Source organism: Alosa pseudoharengus, unplaced genomic scaffold (genome assembly GCF_046254945.1).
Source record: "Alosa pseudoharengus isolate Yale_2024_CS ecotype anadromous, Long Island Sound unplaced genomic scaffold, YU_APseudo_1.1 YU_APseudo_1.1_scf_3, whole genome shotgun sequence".
In the NCBI taxonomy this organism is placed as follows: domain Eukaryota; kingdom Metazoa; phylum Chordata; class Actinopteri; order Clupeiformes; family Clupeidae; genus Alosa; species Alosa pseudoharengus.
This window is the reverse complement of record NW_027468718.1, coordinates 16,927,843-16,949,193: the sequence shown is the minus strand read 5'-3', so window position 1 is coordinate 16,949,193 and position 21,351 is coordinate 16,927,843. Positions and strand designations below refer to the sequence as shown.

Genomic DNA, 21,351 nt, shown 5'->3' with positions numbered 1-21,351 from the left:
TTTTTTTCCTTCTATTTATTCTTTTATTTTCTAAAGTTTTCACCCAGTAAAAAGTCGTATAGTTTTTATTATGCCTTGTGAGAGCTGAACTCTTTTGAAAATATGTTATAAAATATATATCAAAAAATACCCCACTATGCCAAAGTAAATATCTTATGAGTGTGTGTTTGTACATGTGTGTGTGTATTTGACGGTATGTGTGTGTGTGTTTGTGTAAGGTGTGTATGTGTTAAGAGAGAGAGCATAAAAGTGTGTGTGTGTGTGTGTGTGTGTCTGCGTGCATGTATGTGTCTGCGTGCATGTGTGTGTCTGCGTGCATGTGTGTGTGTGCGTGTGTGTGTGTGTGTGTGTGTGTGTGTGTGTGTGTGTGTGTGTGTGTGTGTGTGTGTGTGTGTGTGTGTGTGTGTGTGTGTGTGTGTGTGTGTGTGTGTTTGTATGTAAGCCTTGACTGCGTCTTGACTGAGAGCTGAGTGAAGTGATCAGATGGCGAGCATTCTGGTGCCTCTTTGAGCGAACGAGCGAGTGAGCACGGTACGAGGCGGCCCCAGCCTGTCAGCTGGCCTCCGGTTTGGAGCACAGCGACCGGCCGGCGCTGCCGTCACCGCCACCATCGCCGGCGCCGCCACCACTCGTCTCCGCCGTGGCCACTGCTGCTGCTGCCGCGGCGGCCGCCTGGCAGTTAAAGAACACTCAGATGCACCCATATGCTGCGGGAAACAGATCCGTTTGAGCAGCTTTGGAGGCCAGCCAGCACAGCACAACAGAAGAGAGGAGGAGGGGGGGGGGAGAGAGAGGGATGGGAGAGAAAGAGAGAGAGAGAGAGAGGGAGGGAGGGGGAGAGAGAGAGGGATGGGAGAGAAAGAGAGAGAGAGAGAGAGAGAGAGAGATGGAGGGAGGGAGGGGGAGAGAGAGAGGGATGGGAGAGAAAGAGAGAGAGAGAGAGAGAGAGAGAGATGCAGGGAGGGAGGGGGAGAGAGAGAGGGATGGGAGAGAAAGAGAGAGAGAGAGAGAGAGAGAGGGATGGGAGAGAAAGAGAGAGAGAGAGAGAGAGAGATGGAGGGAGGGAGGGAGGGAGGGGGAGAGAGAGAGGGATGGGAGAGAAAGAAAGAGAGGGAGGGAGGGATGGGAGAGAAAGAGAGAGAGAGGGAGGGAGAGAGAGGGAGAGGGCTTGTGTCGGAGGATGAGAAAAGGGGCTGTGTGGCTGATCTGTGCTGTTGGTCACCTTGTCTGTGGGGTTTGGGTGTTCTGCTCAGCTGTCTGCGTCTCATTGCATTTGGTTATATATCTGTGTGGCATGTACATGTGAATTTCTCCTACTCGCCTCTACGTCTGTGACTGTGTGCATTGCGGCCTTTGTGTGTGTTTGTTTGCATGTGGGTGTCGTGAGCTAATGTTATCTGACATGTTTGCATGTGTCTGGGTGTCCACTCGGCTGTCAGGTTTGGTGAGTGCATGCTAAGGGGCTGGACTGTTGGCGTTTGTCTGTTTAGTGTGTGGACAATGACTTAGTGACTGTGTGCGTCCCTGTTTCCTTGTTGTCTTGCTAATGTGTGTGTGTGTGTGTGTGTGTATGTGCGTGTGTGTGTGTGATTAGCCTGGAAGGGCGGGGATAGTGAGGGACAATGGCTTCATCCAAATGATGGCCGAATGAGACAGCCAGCTCAGCTCACCATTGCTCATGCTGCTCTGTGTGAGTGCCTGGAGAAGCTGCTTTAAAACACAAAAACAAATGCCAATCAATCACCCCTTTCCCAGGCCCATGGTGTGTGTGTGTGTGTGTGTGTGTGTGTGTGTGTGTGTGTGTGTGTGTGTGTGTGAGAGAGAGAGAGAGAGAGAGTTGTGCCTTGGCCAGACACCCTCTCTTCTCTCTCCACTGAGGCCCTGTTCCTAAAACCAACACTCGGCACGCAGCTCAAAGCCTGTTTGCTGTGGAATCATTAGCGACACAATTATCAAGTGTCTGCTCTGTCAGTCTAGAGCACTTTGCCAGTGAATTGCAAAAGCTGCCCGTCAATTAGGGTTTGTTTTCTAGGAGTGATTCTCCTTTATTTTCTCTGGTTGTTATTTGGTTGTTATTATACTTAAACCAGATGTTGTCTGGCATGAAAGCTTACTCACTCTCAAAGGTCTTTTACACCTCTGTGTTTTATACCGCTGTGTTTTCAAAAGGATTCAATATTTGTTATCACAGATTGCTTTCAACAGTTTTGCAGTATTCAGTGTCTTTAGATATTTAGTGTTTTTAGTCTTAATCGGGCAGTTGAAGGCAAAGCAAGGAATTCAGGCTGTCAGTTTGATCATCTCAGTTTTTAATTAATCTGGTTAGTTAAATATGCCACTAAAGCTGCAGTATTGTCTACAATGACCCAACAAATGATGCTTTGTAACCATTATAGAAAACACTTTTAGAAGAGGATTTACGCATGTTAAATTAATCAAGTGTTTGAATGACAATTCAACTGAGTTTCATAGAAGTGGATGAAGTGTTTTTTTTCCTCTTGGAGGACGGGCCAAAGGCCCAGCCTGTTTAGTCCAGCTTGACCATTCCTGACCACTTATAACAGCTCTGTCCTTTACCAGACATCCGTGTCTTTCACGTCTCAGGAAACTAAACATCGGCGGAAAAAAGAGAGGTGTGGGAAAAGTGTGCAAACATACCGTCCTGAACCTCTCCTCACCTTAACACAGAGTCCCTGCTGTCACCATAATGGAAAAAAGAACCTAAATGTATTTGCATGAAATAAATAAAAATCACATATCACATGGAGCCGGCCTGAGCCTCTCGTCACGGCCAAAGGTTCCCAGTCCCAGCTGTACTCTCCATCTGTCTCCATGGCCACCACCTCTCTCTCTCTCCCTCTCTCTCTCTCTCTCTCTTTTTCTCCCTTTCCCTCTCTCTCTCTCCCCCCCCCTCTCTCTCTCTCTCTCTCTCTCTTTCTCTCTCTCTCTCGCTCTATCTCTTTCTGCTGCTCTTAATGGCCAAATAATTCCTGCAGAACAGTGCTTTTATTAATGCCTGTTTTTTTTTCTAAATCCCCCCCCCACACACACACACACACATCCCTCCTCCACCAGCAGCACCTTCTGCCTCTCCATCCTCGTCCCCTCTCTGTCCCTCACTCCCCTGCTACCCACTGTGAGAACATTTCAACTTAACATTTTATCTCCTGATCACATTGGTTTGTAACTATAGGCGAGCAAACTGCCTCTAATTAATAAAGTCATGAATAATGATTGGTGAACATGGTGACGGGCTCTGTGTCTCCCTCGTCGCTCTCCTCCTCTATCTCTCTCTCTCTCTTCTCTCTCCTTGCTCTCCCCCCTCTCTCTCTCCCTTCTCTCTCTCTCTTCTCTCTCTCTCTCTCTCTCTCTGTCTGTCTCCTTTGTGCTCTGCGTTATGTCGCTGATGAAAAGAAAGATCTCCATTAGTGCTGAAGTGGAGAGGGCTGGATGCCTCTTTATCTCTCTTGTTTTTTGGCCTCCCTCCTTCCTTTCCTCCCTTCTCTCTCTCTCTCTCTCTCTCTCTCTCTCTCTCTCTTACTCTCTCACCCTGTCCTCCTCCTCTCTCACTGTTCCTGAGTGAAATAGAAGCCCTCTGTTTGTTTATAAAGAGGGAGTGAGCGAGAGCAAAAGCGAGCGAGTTAGCCAGTGATATGCACAAGACCCAAGTGGCCGCCGCAGTGATTGGAGGGAGTGTCGGAACATAATGAAGCTGTATAGGCCCCTGTCTCTCTGCAGTTTTACTGCTCGCTTTTTACTGAAGGTGAGCCGACAAGCCGCCTCCATAATGGCCCCTGTCAGTTTGAACCCACAGCACTCCCGCCACAGAATAGGATCTCTTCAGAAGTAGTGTGCTCGAGGAGAAGAATGGGCCGCCTCCTTTATGTCTGTGACTGTGTGTGTGTGTGTGTGTGTGTGTGTGTGTGTTGGCGCAGTCTTTGATGGCGCCGTCACGGCTGCGGGCTATCCCTTTCACACTTTTACACCGGCCGCCATTGTCCAGGAGGCTTTATGGATGTCGTGCCTCCATTTTTAATTCCCTACTTTGCCACTAATCAATTACCCCGCGCTTGTCTACTCATCACGGGGGCATGAAGGGACACTGAATGGGGGCCCCTGGGTTAAAAGTACAACCCCAGCACCATGGCCCCTGAGGCCAGAGATGACCACTTCAACTGGCCGTGTCAGTGTGGCGTTTTACCCCGGGACTAGAGACCCAGGGAGTCCGAGGCAGAGAGTGGCCCAGACAGAGGCTACTGAAGTACGGCTCTCCCAAGTGATGCGTGTGAAATGGCTGAGAAACCTCCGGAACAACTTTCTCGTTATTTAATATTTTAGACAATTAATTTCTACTGTTAGTGCTTTCATAGGTCCATTAACATGTGTTGTGTTGCCTAGAGCTGATATGATAAGCCTACTATACAATCATTTTGTCGGATGAAGATGTTGATCTACATTCATTTGTTTTCTATTTTTACTTTTTACATGTGTCTTCTTTTCTATCTTACATTTATGTCAAAGAAGATGTGGTACATGAGCAATAACTGACAGGAGGACTCGAAGGGGGTACAAAATATTTCTGTGAAAAATCTCCTTTTGGCCTCTGAATCCTTGAAAACAAATGCCGTTGAAGCCCAGATCTGGAGATATGCCACCCTGGGTCTTCCTGGAAGTTTTTTCCTCCGCTTGAATCCTCTCAGGCATGAGCGCCGTGTGCCTCGGAACGCGAGTAATGACTTAAAAATATGCTAATGTCGCCGCTTTGCTTTTATGCATGCAGAACACCATTGATCCATCAGCCCTGCGAATGGGGGTCGTGAGGAGAAGGAGGAGAAGGAGAAGGAGGAAGGGGGAGGAGGAGGAGGTGGATGTAATTTGAGGAGACTTTTATAAATACGTGTCAAACAAATCTCTCCTCTTTTTCTGTAGCGCGCTCTCCTGCCTGCATTTAAATGTTTGCTGTCTCGAGAGGTGGCATGATTTAACTGTAAATGAAGCGGCGGCAGCCATTAAAATGGGCGTCACACCCCAGCTCCTCTTGTAAACGCTGAAAGATTCCCTTTCGGGCTGCAACTGAGAACTGGGGAATGAGAAAGGGGAAGAGGAGGTTGGTGGGTGGTGTTGGGTGTTGGGTGGTGTTGGAGGTTGCGGTGGCAGTTGTGTAGACTCTTCACAGGCTGTTAGCTTACAGAATAATAAATAGTAATATTTTCTTTCCTTTTCCTGAAGGAAGTGAATGGTAAACATCTCCCATAGATGTGTGTGTGTGTGTGTGTGTGTGTGTGTGTGTGTGTGTGTGTAGGCCTGGCAGTGGTGTGAAGGCTTGAGTGTGTGAACTCAGGGGATCATGTTTGTTAATGGGGTTAAAAGTGTTTGTATGAAGGCACTTTTTACAGAATGTATGGGGATTGTCAGGGAGTGGGTTAGGAGAACTCTCTCCCACTCACTCCTTGTTGCTGTGTGTGTGTGTGTGTGTGTGTGTGTGAGTGAGAGAGAGAGAGAGAGAGAGAGTGTGTTCTTGTCATCTGCTGTCACCTGAACAGCAGCAACAGCTGATTGCTTTTCTTTCTTTCTTTCTTTCTCTCTCTTTCTTTTTTTCTTTCTTTCCTTCCTTCTTTCACTTTCTCTCCCCCATAATATTTTCATATTTCCTAACCCATATACCACCATATATCACCTATCCCCCTCTTTTTTCCTCCGTTTTACGGCCATTGCTCTCTTATGACCGGCCTGTTCCTTGTGTTTGATTCTTTTTAGGGAGTTGGCTTGACACTTCTCCTGTAGGTTTTTCAATTCTTCCCAGTTGTCACTTCATAGGCCTGCACCCGCCATTGTCCTATAGCTCCCTGCTCATTCTTCTCCCCCTGTCTCTCTCTATCCCTCTTTCTTTTTCTCCATCTCTCTCTTTCTCTTTCTCTCTCTCTCTGTTAGCCGCAACGAGTCGTGTCATTCCCTCGCGATAAGCACTTTTGTTGCCTTTGTCTGCGACCGCACCTCTGAAGTCCATCTTGTCTTTTATCCTCCTCCCATTCAGGCGTCGGGGGAACAGTTGTGCTCCGTTGTGAGGAGGTTCCACTAGATTTTGACCAGTGGGGGCTTCCTTTCACCCCCCCCCCCCACTCCCCCTCCAAACCCTCCTCTTCCAAAGAGTTACAAAGGGGCCTCCGCCAAGCCTGAATGGCCGCTGTGCCGTGGCACACACACTCATACCATTCTCTTTTATTTTGTTGCGGCGGAGTCAATAAAAATGCTAAGTTTAAAAAGGCTCACCCCTCGTGCCCTCCCCACACCCACTACTTGTTCCCTCTATTGAGCTTCCCTGCAATTATTTCCAAAGATGGATGAATGAAAAATATACAATGAATGCTTGTTTTGTTAGGATTAGGTTTTTTAAAAAAAAAAAACTTCCTGATAATGAGAGGTGTCCCAATAGTAATATGATTACATAGGGGATGTGTCTGGACACTTTTGTCAACATCAACTTTGGAGACGGTTGATGTCTTGTCTCTTTCAGACGATCATGATGGCTCTAACCTGGTTTCTTCCTCCACTCCTGACAGGGATATAGATGTTTCCTTCTTTCTTTGGGAGAAGTGTGGCCCACATATTGTTGCAAGAAAGAGAGAGAAAGAGATTGAGAGAGTTAAGAGAAGAGCAGTGGTGGAAATGGAGAAAAAAAGAGCTGTCTGACAGGTGAAACAGTCCTGTTTTCTTGAGCTGCCACGGGAAAGCCATTCACAAACCGAGCGGTAGAGACATTTCTTTCACTTAGAGCTTGTAAGGCTTGTGTGTGTGTGTGTGTGTGTGTGTGTGTGTGTGTGTGTGTGTGTGTGTGTGTGTGTGTGTGTGTGTGTGTGTGTGTGTGTGTGTGTGTGTGTGTGTGTTCAGAGAGAGAGAACCGAAGTGACAGGCAGCCAGGCACTGGACGAGGGATTACAGGTAGTGGCGGCGTCCAAAGAGAAGCTAACCGGCGCAACTTCATCCCGTCGGCACAGATTAAGGCGTCGAGGGCCGTCTAATGAGGACCGGGAGGGGCCCAGGCGGGCCGACGGGGCCAAAGGAGGAGGAATCAGGGCCCACACTCTCCTCCTCTCTTTGCTCCTTTCCACTCACACACTAGAGCAGGGGTCAAACCACCACCCACTGATCCTATTTAAAGAGCACAGGATCACTCTGCAGACTGAGACACAGAGAGGGAGGTAGAGAATGAAAGCGTGCGACAATGTAAGGGAAAAGTCTATGGGTTTTGTCACCTCTTTGAAGAGCCGAGGATCTTACAGCTTAGTGAGGGACAGAAAGAGAGCGAGAGAGAGAGAGAGAAAAAAAAAAGATATCGCAGGAAAATGGAGGGAAGCGAAAAAAAGTCTGTCTCCTGCTTTGTATCACTGGTTAACTTTGTTACATTTCTTCTTTTTTATCAGAAGGCAGCATGCGTCTCCCCAATTTTAAACTTGCATTAATAAATAGGTAAACAAATAAATAAATGTGTAAATAAATAAAGAAAGGCGGCACGAGCACTACCCCATGCTGGGCAGCAGCTTTTACTGGGGCTGTTTTAGCCGTTTTGCACCGAGGTGGGAGTACAAGACAAGCGCTCGAAATGAGATAAATATGGATGACTTTTGACCGTTTTTCTGTCTCTTTTTTTTCCCCCTCTTGCGTTTTTTTTCTCTTTTCATGGAACGGAATGACTTGTTTATGCATCACGGCATCGATTTTCCTCTCTTTTTTCATCTTTATTTATTTTTTCCACCCCCTCCCCACCCAAATTTAATTTAAAAGCTTAAACGCCACAGATCCTCAAAGTAGTTTGCATATTAAAAAGATGCTGATTATCACAGAGTAGGAACACAAATCTTTAATTTTGTGCATTTTAGACACAGCCAAAGCCGTCGCCGCCACAAGCTGGAAGTAATTGTGAAATCTGCATATTGAGAGGACGACGACTGACAGTTCCTACGCAGACAGTGAGAGAGGCTCAAATTGGACAACATGTTTATCCACAGAGCTCTAGCCAGGCCTAGAAGCCCCCAGAGCCCTTTTAAGAGTGTAATGACATCATATATCAAATTAAGGGTTACGTTTCGGACAAGTGAGACAAATTATATCTGTTTCTTTTCACAGGGCTGTAGGTTAGCAGCAGACACTAGAGCTAGCAGGTGCTTCGGAATGAAGACAAAAAATGTTGTTAGGTACAAAAAAGATGAGTTTGTAGTGAAACGATGAACAAGGGAAACCTAGTCAGTTTGAAGAAGTTTAGAATGGAAATTGTGGAAGTTGTGTGTTGCCACTTGGAGTGATTACTGTAGGCCTACACAAAGTTCATTTTGCTATGTACCTATGTAGTGTTGTTGCCACAGGTTTTCAGTTGTAGTACTCAAAAACAAAAAAAAGATGCATATGTAAAATTTGCTTTGTTTGATTTGTTTCAAAGGTCATATTGACATAAAATCATATCAGCCGAATCAGTGGTGAAATGAACGGTATACATATCGGTAACTTTACTTGACAGTATCGACATAAGAGTGACATGACACTGTCATGATCACATAACACTGTCATGACACATGAACCCTAACCCTAATTCTAACCTCTAACCCTAATCCTAACCCTAATTCTAACCCTAACCCTAACCCTAATCCTAACCCTAACTAATGACAAAAAACAAATGTCACTTAATAACAGAAGGGTTATGTCATAAATGTTTATGACTTGTTTATGACGCGTTCATGACAGTGTCATGTCACTCTTATGTCGATACTGTCAAGTAAAGTGTAACCTAAATATCTATCGCTAAAATAAGGCTTAAAAATATGTTATTCTTTACGATAACTTGCTCTGCGTATGCACCAACATTCATTGCATGGTTCTTGCCATAGTGATGGGGCAAGTAAACAAAAGGCAAAACTGTTCTGATTGGTTAGTTACTTACAATTCAGGGCAGGATTTCCTGTTCGCCCAACAATTGGCTTTAGGCAGGGGAAGGGGTGGAATATGTGTAGACTACCGCCATGTTGGCGTTACAAACTGTCCCCATACATTTCTATAGGGGATTCTTTCAATGCCTTGTCTCTTCTATGAAGTCTCTGTTTTAACCTACAGTGCCATAAGCAAGCATCGGCTCAAATTGTCAATGTCAAAGACCAAACCATTTCTTTGGACCGAACACTCAAGAAATAGAATCGTGTTGGAAACTCTGGCGTCGATGCATGGCAGGTGTCAATGGGCATTGGCCTTTAGCCTACTGTCTGAATCTGCAGTCGCAGACTGGCTGAACACTGTGGCGACTTGCCTTCCAGTCAATTTCGCCAGTCAACTGACTGAACTAACACTTATCATCCACTGAACTTAACTATTCCAGCTAACCTTAAACCAACTATATGCTACATCTTATGTTCAACAACTTGTGCTCTGGCACATATTTTTTCCTGGTAGTAGGGACTACAGACTAAGCTGATGGTCGAGCGTTATACAATTTGGGTTATGGGTTGTCTGCGTGTTGCTGACAGCATGGAGTAGAAAAGATGAGAGAGGAGAAAGTGTGTTGAGCAAGAGTGCAATTTCCTGCAAGCTTGTCCTACTGCTATAGCCTAGAAATCTAGACGCACCCTAGCGGCGGCAAATTAATTTGCTCAGCCTGTACGTCTAGTATCGAACCATAGGAATTTCTATTGGCTTAACACCGTGGATGTTCTCCAATCACATCGCTCTATTTCGTTAGAGAGTCTTAAGGCGGGCTTAACAGGATAACGACATCCTGCGACGGTGAACAACAAGGAAGGTGGCTATGGCGAACGAAGAGCGGTTGTTTGAATCGGCGTTGGCGTCAACTTTGGAGGAGTTGGACTTGTGCTTTTCTTTGAAAGTAGAGCAACACAATGCACTTAAGTCATTCCTTTCGAAGAAGGATGTATTTGCCGTTTTGCCGACCGGATACGGATATGGTCGTAGCGCTGGCCTATTGCATGCCTAGGCAGTTTGAAAGACAATTCTCTGCCCGCCCCTTGGATTAAGCAGGTGAATGATTCGATTCCAGACTATACATTTCAATGATATAGGATGGCCCGCCAGGCTACTACTGCTAACTTCCAATTGTTTCTCTGTTATCCTCAATTCCTTGGAACATCATTAATGGGCTTCCAAGGTTCAGTCCAGATGAGCTTCTGGGGAAACACAGTATTGTAGATCTTGTCTGAGCCGACTTGTTCTCAGCATACCCATACATTCTCAGCATCTACATCCATTTGTAGGACTGATACTAACCTCCCAAAACTTCTGCTTGCAGTGTTTTAGTGCTTTTCACATATGGTATCAGTTGATCTCCAACTATTTTGCCTGGGAAACAGAGCTTGTGTGTTACATGCTGGCGGCTAGCTTTATCCGTCAAGTTCTAGCTTCATGCTTTGAACAGTGGCACAGGAACATGCACCTTCACGCGACCACAAACTCTGCATGTACCCATAGAGGAACTGGTGCTTATCTGAGAGAGTTGGGTTCGCAAGGGAAGGCTTTAACTCCCTGTGCCTTAACCCTTACTGTATGGGACCCCCCTAGTAACCCCTCAGGCCAGCCTTACTCACTCATAATGGAAACCCTCTCTATTCAGCAGCACATAAAAGGCCTAGCAGCCCACAGGGCTCTGAAGTTTGACCAGTAAAGCCTCTCACAGTGACCACAGTCTGATTACTTTACAGCCCCCTAACACAGACCCACAATCCGACGTTATCATAACCTCTCAAGTCGTAACTCTCCCTGTGCTGTATATTTCAGCCATTGTAAAACTTTTGAAATGTGTATATATTATGGAGCGATGTTTGCTATGTTGGGTGAATATATTGAACAGATGTGGTATTAGGGCGATAAAAAATGCCCCCAGATTACATATTTGGTTAATGCTCGTCTCTGGGAAAAAGTGAACGGATCCAAATGGTTCCAGCGCTACTGTAATGTCTATAATAACATTTATGGCTCCCTGCATTTTATTGCTCATAGTCTGCGTGGCCCTTTTTTTATTTGAATATCGCACCATTAGTAAAGGCTGCTGGCGTTACTGTTTCGTCGTATTAAAATACCGAGTTGCAATGGTGCGGAGTGGCGGCAAATGAGAACTGGGCAAATCTTTTCACCAAATAAATAACCCAGAGATAAGCTCACTCTTGCACAGTGTTTTTATGAATGGACTCGGTGATGACCTTGGACTGGAAAAGGCGTGCATGCTCGTTATTTGTTCTAATTGTTTGATAGCGTAACTGTGCACTTTGTTTTATTCTGACTCATGAAATCAGTGTTTGGAGAGCGAGACACATCGCCACATGTGGCAGTGATTAAAAATTCAGCTTTTAGTTTTGGCTCTGTGCTGTTTATTGTATAATGACACAGACTTGCTTTTGATTTACCAAACATCTCTCTGCTGATAATACTCTATGCGTAGTCAAACAGATACCTAGATTGTCACATATTTTTTGTCAATAAGTTTACATTTTTAATCTATACATGGAATTCCAGACCGTACACAGTATTGTGTTTGCATGAGTGTGCTTGGTTGACACTGTTGTGGTAACTGCCTAAGACACTGCCTTTGAGGGTGCTGTAGTGTGGTCAGTGATGGAGTGCCTTGTTCATGAGTTTAAAGTGTGTGGTCACTGAGAGTGCAGGGTTGCTGGAGTCGAGAGGAGAGGGACTGAGAGGCTGTGGCAGCTCTTACATAGGACACTCACACTGGTGTTGCATATTGATGGTGGCCAGCCATGGGAGAATTAATATTCACATAAATAACTCCTTCTCATACTATCTCTCTCTCTCTCTTTCTCCCTCTCTTCTCTCTCTCTCTCTTTCTCTCTTTCTTTCTCCCTCCCTGTCTTGCTTGTAGGTTTTGGCAATTAATTCCACCACTTGTCAAATGAATTCCCAAATCAGAATTAATTATGTGCATGGGTGCCCGAGGAGCGGCTCTAAAAGCTAAATGATATTGAAATGTGTGCGGCGCTCTCTCTCCAGCCCACACCAGCACCTCCGCTGCCGCCTCGACAGAGCACACGTGTGGCCAGGGAGAAAGAGAGAAGGGATGGGAGGAAAGAAACAGAGAGAGAGAAAGAGAGAGAGAGAGAGAGAGAGAAAGTGAGGGGGGGGGGAGAAAAGAAAGAAAAATGAGAAGAAAGATGGACTGAAAGGAGGAAATCGACATAAAAAAGAATGAACAAAAAAAAGGAAATGAGAAAAAGAAAAAAAGACACTCGGAAAGAATGAAAGACAGAAAAGAAAAAGAAAAGAAAACAGTAGCCCTCCAACAGCACAATGCAATATATTTTGAAATGTGCCATGTGCCCCAACCCTCCCCAGCCCACCGTTCCCTCCAGTCTGGCAGCCGCCCTCCCGCACGCCGGCCCGCTGTTTAGCCTCTGTCCTACTTCCGCTTCTGGGGAACTGGTTTCCCCGACCACAGGCTGACGCAGGGAGCCCACTGAGGCCCGAGCCCTGCCTCGCCTCCACAGTAAAAGCCATGATCCCAGCTGACGATGATAAAAGTTCCCGGCAATTTGTTGTGGCAGCAAATGAAAACCCAGCTAGCCACAAGTAAATGTGTATGTATGGGTGTGTGTGTTTGTGTGTTTGTGTGTTTGTGTGTGTGTGTGTGTGTGTGTGTGTGTGTGTGTGTGTGTGTGTGTGTGTGTGTGTGTGTGTGTGTATGTTTGGATTTGTTTGTATGTGGGTTTTCATGCTGAGAAACTGTGGTGTGGCCCATGTTTTGGCCTGTGTTTAATGGTTAGTGAGTGTGCATATATGTTGTTTTTGTTTCCCCCATGTTTCTACGAGTCTTAAGAGATAAATACGTGTTTAGCGTGTAAGTATGTGTATTTATTTTAGGCATCTACTGCTGTGCATCTTCTGTGTATGAGTGTGTGTTACTGTCTCTGTTGACCATGTGTGTGTGTGTTTAGTACCCAATCTTTCCCTTGGTGCCATTTTGTCAGCCCAGTCCTCCGCCTGTGCTAAATAAACAGTGTCACCTGCTCTGGTCTGGTCAGTCCTCGGAGGAGGAGGAGGACACCTGGCCTGGGCTGCCTCTGCCTCTGTGAACAGCATGGAAGTGACAGGCTGAGCTGCACATGGACCGGATGGGCCATCAGGCTGAGCTGCACATGGACCGGATGGGCCATTTCAGCGGAAGCAGAGGCCGAGGCCCCCCCCTCTTCTCCTGTTCCAGCTTCCCCTGCCTACTTAAGCCCAGCGTAACCGTGGCCAGAAAAGAAGTGTACTACTGACCCAGGGGCCAGTTTAGCCCACACTGGGAGTCCTGGGAGACTCAGGAAGACTCCGAGCTGGGCTAATGTTACGTGCCTTCATAACAGATGCAGTATGGACTGCTGCTCTATAAGGTTAAAGTTAGAGGGACCTGGCTGTTTTTCCACATCCGTGTTCACAACAGTAGGTTGAGGAGTGTCCTCCCCCTAGGGACCGTCCACTCCCCAGTGGTCCACCAGGTTCCAGTAAAGTGAAGCCCCCCTACTGTTAAGAAAAAAGAGAAAGGGATGAAGGGAGTGATGGAGGGAGAGAGTGATGAGGAGTGAAGGAGTTGAAGAAGTGCTGAGTGTGTGACTCTGGTAGACAGACTCCTGCCAGTGTTAGTAGATCTGCTGAGACCTCCCTCTCTCTCTCTCTCTCTCTCTCTCTCTCTCTCTCTCTCTCTCTGATGGTATACCATCAAGGGACAAGCCCCCCGCCATCCTATCCCTTCATCATTTTCTTCTCCTCCTTTGCCCCTACCCCTCTTCCTCCTCCTCCTCTGTCTTCATGAGAAATCTATTCTTTAATTACTGAGGCCATCTTCATGTAAGCCTCCCACTTACATTATCATTTATTTGGCTTTCAAGTGGCCACTTTAAATAGCTTCTTTTTTTTTTCGCCCGCAGCACTCTTCTGTGGATGTAGAGGACCTCATTTACACCCTTCCCAACCCAACGCACAGACACACACACACACACACACACACACACACACATGCACACACACACACATGTGCGCGCACACGCACACACATACACACACACACATACACACACACCCTCAGCCACTACCATCTCCCGTCCTTCTAATTTTTCTGTTTGCTTTTTTTTTGTTCTCTTCCATCTATACGGGCGCTTGTTGTTTTTTTTGTCCTTCGAGCGACGGCCAGTTCCTCCCCTTTCTCTCCCTCCAACTCTGTTTTCTCAATCCACGCACAGAGGGAGGAGAGGACAGGAGAGGAGAGAGGCCCTCTTTTGCATATATTCCTCCCTCTCCCCCCTCGAGTGTGCGAGATATTGTCAGCGGCCAAAGTTAAACACTATAGCGCCGAGGATCCCCGCCGAGGCTCCAGTGTACTTGCGACGCTCGGAGCAGTGGCTACCTGAATTTCTTTTAATTGCCCCAGTGTAGCAGCAGCATCTTTAGTCGAGATTAGCGCTGATTGATGCCAGGAGGCAATTGTGGAGCGTAGAGGACGGGATTAGGTGGCCATTGAAGTGACTTTAGCTCCTTTAGAGAACAAAGGCAGAAGAAAAGGAGAATACTTCACCCCTGTTTTTTTTTCTTCTTCTTCTCTGCTTCCTTCCACTACCTCCTCCATGTTCTCTCTCTCTCTCTTTTCCATACATCCCTCTCCACTCCTCCTCTTCCTCCTCCTCCTCTCTTCCTCCTCTTTTCTTCCTCCTCTCTTCCTCCTCCTCTCCTCCTCCTCCCTCCTTCCTCCCTCCATGTTCTCTCCCTCTCCCATACACCCCTTTCCACCCCTCCCTCCTCCTCCTCCTCCTCCTCCTCCTCCCTCTCTTTCCTGCCTTCCTGAGGATAAGAGAGGGGGGTTGCGGGGATGCGCTGATGGTGTTACCCCCACGGAGGGTGACGGTGGAGAGCCGAAGCAGAGGGGCGAGGACGAGCTCTCCCCGACTGTAATTAGATATATGTGATCCCAATTATGTCGGCCATTCATTAGCGCTAATTGTTGGAGCAGCGCCGACCGCACCGAACAAATAATTAAAACATGTTTGTCATAACCGGCAGCCATTAGCGTGCGTGTGATAAAAACGTGATCCGGGCGGCGGTGGACATGGGATAGGCTAATAGCCGCTGTTGTTTTTTCCCCCCTTTCCTTTCCTCTGTGGAGATGTGAAGGGCTGAGAGGGAAGGGAACATTACATACTGTGTGTTGTGTTCAGCTGCTGCTGCTGTTGCTGCTGTGTGCTGGTGTTGTTGCTGGGGCTGGCTAGCTGATTGTTTGAAGGGGTAATTAGTAGGGGGAATAATGTGGATCTGTTGTTTGTTGAAACTTTAATTGTTTTTCTTTTCAGAGGGACTCCTAATCCCCATGCCTCTGCTTCTCCTTCTGCTTTTGATGTCCCTGTTTGCCACCCTTCCCCTGCCCTCTCTTTCTTTCCTTCCCTCTCTGCATCTTTCTTCCTTCTTTTCTTTCTTTCTTTCTTTCTTTCTTTCTTTCTTTCTTTTTATCTATCCTTTCTGTCCTGTTTTTTGTCCTGTCAGTCCTGTGCTAGGCTGTCCTTATATATGTAGGCTACTGTAACTCTGTTAGCCTTGGCATTTTAGTGTGAGAGGAGAGTGCATGTGTCTGATGAAGTCAGCTGAATTCTCCCAGACCAGATCAGCATTGCATATCCACCTTGGCCAATGAAAGGCAAACACTTCCTGTTCCCCAAAGAACAGAGCCAGACGTAGTGGTGATACCATGCTGTCACCCACACACTTCACAGCAACACATTTGTCAAAAGAGTCTTGTGGAAAAATTGGGCTTAGCCTGGCTTGGTGATTATTTAACAAATTTAATTATGACAGAATCATATCAGAAAATACCCAAATGGCAAAAGATGAACCGTGTTGCCCTGTGTCTGTTCACTAACACTGGTGTGGTTTTGTCTTTGACAGAGAGGCCCACCGCCCTGTGTTGGCGACGGGGCAGTGGTGGTGTTGCCGTGGCAGCCGTCGTGCCCACCACACCCCGGGCACGTCACTGAGGTACGTGCCACGGCGTGCTGTCCTTTACGTTCCAGGCAACGACGTGCGGAAACTGAAGAAACTGACCTCGCTGGACGTGGACTGTGCCGTGCTGGACTGTGAAGATGGAGTGGCCCTCACCAAAAAGGTAACACCCAACAGTCCATCACCTATACTGACCGGGCTGCCAATCAAACATAGAGATTTGATGTTGTCATATTTGGCCTTGGGTGTCAAATTACAAATGAGGAATATTAACCACTCTTTAGGGGAAGGGAACAGAACGGACAAAGAAATAAAAACATGAAAGCAACAAAATCACTTACTGAATGGGATTAATATTGTGAACAAAAAAAATCCTCAACCAGAGACATTCACTGAAATTAGTTTTTCTGTCATAATTGCCTCTCACCAAATATTTAATCCTACTAAATGTACATGAAATCCAGGGGAAAAAAATAACGATATATAATAATAAAATAATCATATCACTGGTGCACATTGCTTTTCTATATCTTCCAGTATGGATGTATTGAAGGCAGATTCCAGTTTTATATCTGACCCCACAATGTTTCATGCCTTTGTTAAGCCTATATAATGGGCTTAGTGTGCTATACCTGTGGCCTGTGGCTGGACACAGTCCCATCAGGCAGTCCTGGCCCATTGCCACTCTCAGGTGGCTTTAGAAATGGTTCCAAAGACAGGTGCAGCACTTCCTGCACTCCCCTCACTGAAAGGCTACCTAAGTGGAATGCCTCAAAACAAGCCGCATTTCTTGGCCCATTATGCTGTCATAAAGGGTTTGGGAGGCCGCCCTCTCTACGTCCCATGGAACAAGGTGACCACGTCACACTGGGCAAACAGCAGGCACCAGCCAGATGCAGCAGGTTAAAAAGCATTCTTGGCCCGCCCACACCAGCCCACACCAGCCTGCCATTGGTCCTGCCAGGCTGTCCGTGAAATCGTGATTGGGGGGAGGAGACGGAGGGGAGGCTGAAGGGGAGCTGAGTTGGGAAACAAAAGGTTTCCTAAGTCGGGATAATAAAGATGATTGATACAGCCATGGGCCGTGTCCCTCTGAGAGCGGAAAGACGGGGGAGGATAAAGAGCCGTTTGACGGACAGCCTGACCTCTGACCCCCCTTTTCCGAAGAGGTGTTGGAGCCGAGTGTCTCTAAACACGCTGGTTTTAATTTATTGGGGTTATTTTGAATGGGTTTGGAAAAACAGGAAGTCATCCCCGCACCAGCTAGTGACCCCTAGAGGTCAAATGTCCAGCCATGTTTGCATTTGATACTCACAGGTTTTTTGTCTTGAAGCCTTTGTAGTGGCAGTGCATGTTTTTTTTTCCCCACCATATCCCCATTGAAATCCTCACTGCCATGCATTATATGGAATTACATAATGTGCTAAATAGGCCGCTCACTCCGCTGATCCGCATCGCAAATGTTTCTTTTATGGAAAGCCCCCGCTCGCTGAAAGGAGGAGTGGAGGAAACGCTGCCTTCTAATTCCTTTCCACAGGCAAGGCTCTGCGCGTACAGGATTACTGCGGCGGGCCGATATTAAAGCTAGGTGATCTGAAGGGAGGAAAATAGCATTAGCGGACAGGCCTTGATTTCTCCGGCAATAGGCAGGGAAAAGCCTCTTCTGTGTTGCCTGTGTGTCCTGTCAGAGCCAATAGAATTAGCATTCTCTTCAGCCTCGCAGATAAAAATGCTAATGTCTCGTGTTCAGAAAAAAAAGAAGAAAAGGGAAGAAGGGAAAAATCACGTGTAAAAAGAGAGATGGTGCCAATAATCCCATTACTCGTGCGTGTATTTGACGGTATAAATCAGTCAAGGCCAGTCTGACGTACAATTCGCAGTACAAGATTTCAGTACATTTTTAAGACCATGTGTCTGCTTTAAAGTAGTCTGGCACAGTATGCGAAGGGAAAAAAAGAACCTATGATCCATTATTTACTCACAAGCCTTGTAGTCGGGTGCGTTATTATTTAACTCAATAATAAAACGCAACCATTTCCTCACGGCTTGCAATGCCTCTCACTACCCACTTCCTCCGCTGTTTTCCCATCACGGCAATTGAAACTCTGTGGGGGATTGTGTGCACCTATAGACGGATACATTATTTTCTCCTCGGCTGGCATTAAGTGACAGTCGCCTTGCCTTGCTGTGCCTTGCCTTGCCTTGCCTCACCAGAAAGTTCCTGCCTTTGCATGCACTGTACAAGCTTGTGAATAAATCTCTTAGAACTCAGCATACAGTATTTCTCTCAATATCTCTCTAGCCTAGATTTTTGAAAAATTTCTATCATGATGATATCGAGAAAAAAAAGATCCCCCCCCTCAATTTATCCCACTGATTTTTTAAACATCAGACATTTATGCTGTATCATTAAAAAATTCTGCACAAAAAAGCCTTTGAAGAAGAGCCGCCCATCAATTTTGCATCTTATGCGCTTCTTACTGTACACAAGCACAAATAACTTGAGAAAAGGGAAAAAAATGCATTTTGCATAAAATTTCATTCTCGAGGACTGTCAACTCAGTGTGACTGTACCACATAGCCTTTAATGTGCCAGGGTCCATGGTACAGTACATTCGCTGGAGCGTCTGTGGTGGAGGATATTCTCCATTCCTCTCTGTGGCAGGGGAATGCTAGGAGGTTGTGGCCGGAGGAGGCAGGTGACCGCAGCTTTGTTTACGCCGAGGATCAGCGGCCCTCGCGGCGCTGCTCCCATGCCCCGACGGCGGCCCTGTCAGACACCCCCGTGCCAACCTGTGCCAATCGTGCCCGCCTCGCCCGCCTGGTGCCATGTGACAGACGGTATGAGGGCTGTCCAGAGATGGCTAGCTGCTACGCGGGGATTAACGCAGACGCACACAGGCATGCTTACACAGTACACACACACACACACACACACACACAACAGACACACAAAAGTGTATACCAATCCCTCCCTCCTCATAAACACACACACACATACACACACATACACACACTCATATTCAAATGTCCAAACTGACAACCACCATATGATGCAGAGAAGATATTTGATAAACCCATACTTAATGCAGGCAAATCAAAGCTCTTACTCAATCACACAACATGTAAGCATTTGTGTATATGCAACTTTGCAGATCCACACAGGGTCCGCACAGAGTGACATAGAGCCCTAGGAATTGCAGCACCAGCGCCCACCCCTGCTAGGCTGGTGGAGGCGTTGCTGTGGAACCCTGTGGTGACTCTGGTGGTTACACCTGTCTCAGGTCTATCTCAGGGGAGGCTGGAGGGGTCGTGGGGGGTTTGTTTGTGTTTGTATTTGTGTGTATCGCTCTGTGGGCCTGCACCTTGCTGTGCAATGGACGCCCCCCCCCCCCCCCCCCCCACACACACACACACACACACACACACACAACACCAACCTCCTCCTTCCTATTTCCCTATCCGCCTATCCACCCCCCCCCCCCCACACACACACACACACACACAAACACACACATGCACACACACCACCCACCTCTTCCCCCACCCACACACCCCTTGAGTGGATGCTCTCCTAATCCCCTGGAAGTTTGGAACTAATGAACTAACTGCTGAGGCGGCGCCACGGAGCCTGGTCCCAAACTATACTGTACTTCACACTCGATTTAGCCTCCAGATGGCAGGACTCGCCGGCCCGCGCCAGGAGGGACCCCCTCCTCCGCTGGAGCGTGAAAGTGGACGGATGTTGTTTTGCTTCACCCCCCCATTTTGATCCTTTTTTTTTCTTCTTCTTTATTCACTCACTCCCTCTCTCTCTCTCTCTCTCTATCTCTCTCTCTCTCTATCTCTCTCTGTGAGCCTTCCCTCCCCTCGTAAAAAGGATCAACCAGAATGATTAGCTGCAACGGGAAAAAATGGGTGGATGTGTGAACAGGGCCTGGGAGAGAAGCCGCTAATGGTGCTGCTGGTGCTGCTGGTACTAGTGTGACTGGTGAGGGTGTGTGTGTGTGTGTGTGTGTGTGTGTGTGTGTGTGTGTGTGTGTGTGTGTCTGTCTGTCTGTCTGTCTGTTTACATTGCTGAGGCTACAGCCCACACCATCTCAACAACACACCACTGTCATGTCCATTCCCAGAGAGTTGTCCAGCTTCCATCTCCTGCAGGTATAACATGCCCCTGTGTTTTTCTCTCTCTCTCTCTCTCTCTCTCTCTCTCTCTCTCTCTCTCTCTCTCTCTCTCTCTCTCTCTCTCTCTCTCTCTCTCACACTATCTCTATCTCTCTTCCCCTGTCTTTCTCCCTCTCCTGCTCTCCTCTCACCATGTCTGTCATTCAGACAGGAGTGACAGAATAACATCATCATTAGCCATACGATCTGACGCTCCACCTTGCTGGTAGAGAGAGAATGGTATTGTCTTCCCAGCATCCTCTCTGGTCGTTATCGTGCCAGCCGCTCCGCACCGTGCCCGCTGCCCAGCCGTCATTACCCAGCAGCCACTAGGGTGAGGCTGACACGTCTCACACACGTTCTTTACACCCTGTCTTTGTTTTGGGCGTGAGTAGAGAGGATGGTGTGGGGGATGCTTTTAAAAAATTCATTCCCTCAGTGATTCAGTAGGGCTTTGGCTAGTCTTCACGTGCGCCCCTGTGTATTGCAGAGCAAGCTTGTGATGTGAAGTGTGATGAACAGGGAGATTCCTTTAATAATGTGACGTTAAAGGCTACACTCAACCCCCCCCCCCCAACACCTCCCCACAACACACACACACACACACACACACACACACACACACACACACACAAACACACACACAAACACACACACAACACACACACACACACATACACACACAAACACACACACACAACACTCCTCCCCCAACGAAATAAAGCCATGCTGAGTGGCTGTCATCTGTCTGAGGTCCTGTATTTATAATATAATGAGGGTGGTCTCCTTGTCTTTCTCTCTCTCTCTCTCTCTCTCTCTCTCTCTTTCTCTATCTATTTTGCTTCCATTGGCACTTTTGGGAAAACTGCCTTTACCCTATAATAACAACAAAACCTGTGTGTGTGTGTGTGTGTGTGTGTGTGTGTGTGTGTCTGTCTTTTTTTGTTCTGTACTGCTGGTGGCAGCAGATGAGTAGTGTTGGCAAAGATCGAAAGTTGCCGTTAAAAAGCAGGATAAATATTAAAGGTGGGACATTTTGTCAACTGGAATCAAACTGGAATCATTTCTACCACCATTGTTTATCCAGAAGTATTCTCTATCACACACACACACTCTCTGTGTCTCTCTCTCTCTCTCTCTTACTACCTCCTCTAGTCTCTCTCTCTCTCTCTTGTTAGGCAATCTGGACTCTTGTGTTGTTTTTGTCCACATGTCGCGCAC

The 21,351-nt window shown here is 47.0% G+C and overlaps 1 protein-coding gene across 1 annotated transcript in view; it reads left to right on the top strand.

Moving 5' to 3' along the window:
- The window catches only part of clybl (citrate lyase beta like), a 77,260-nt gene that overhangs the window by 22,803 nt on the left and 33,106 nt on the right, over window positions 1–21,351 (top strand). The window contains exon 2 of the mRNA XM_076262545.1: window positions 15,913–16,129. Coding sequence (XP_076118660.1) covers window positions 15,913–16,129 — 217 coding nt within the window. The remainder of the gene's footprint in view (window positions 1–15,912; window positions 16,130–21,351) is intronic.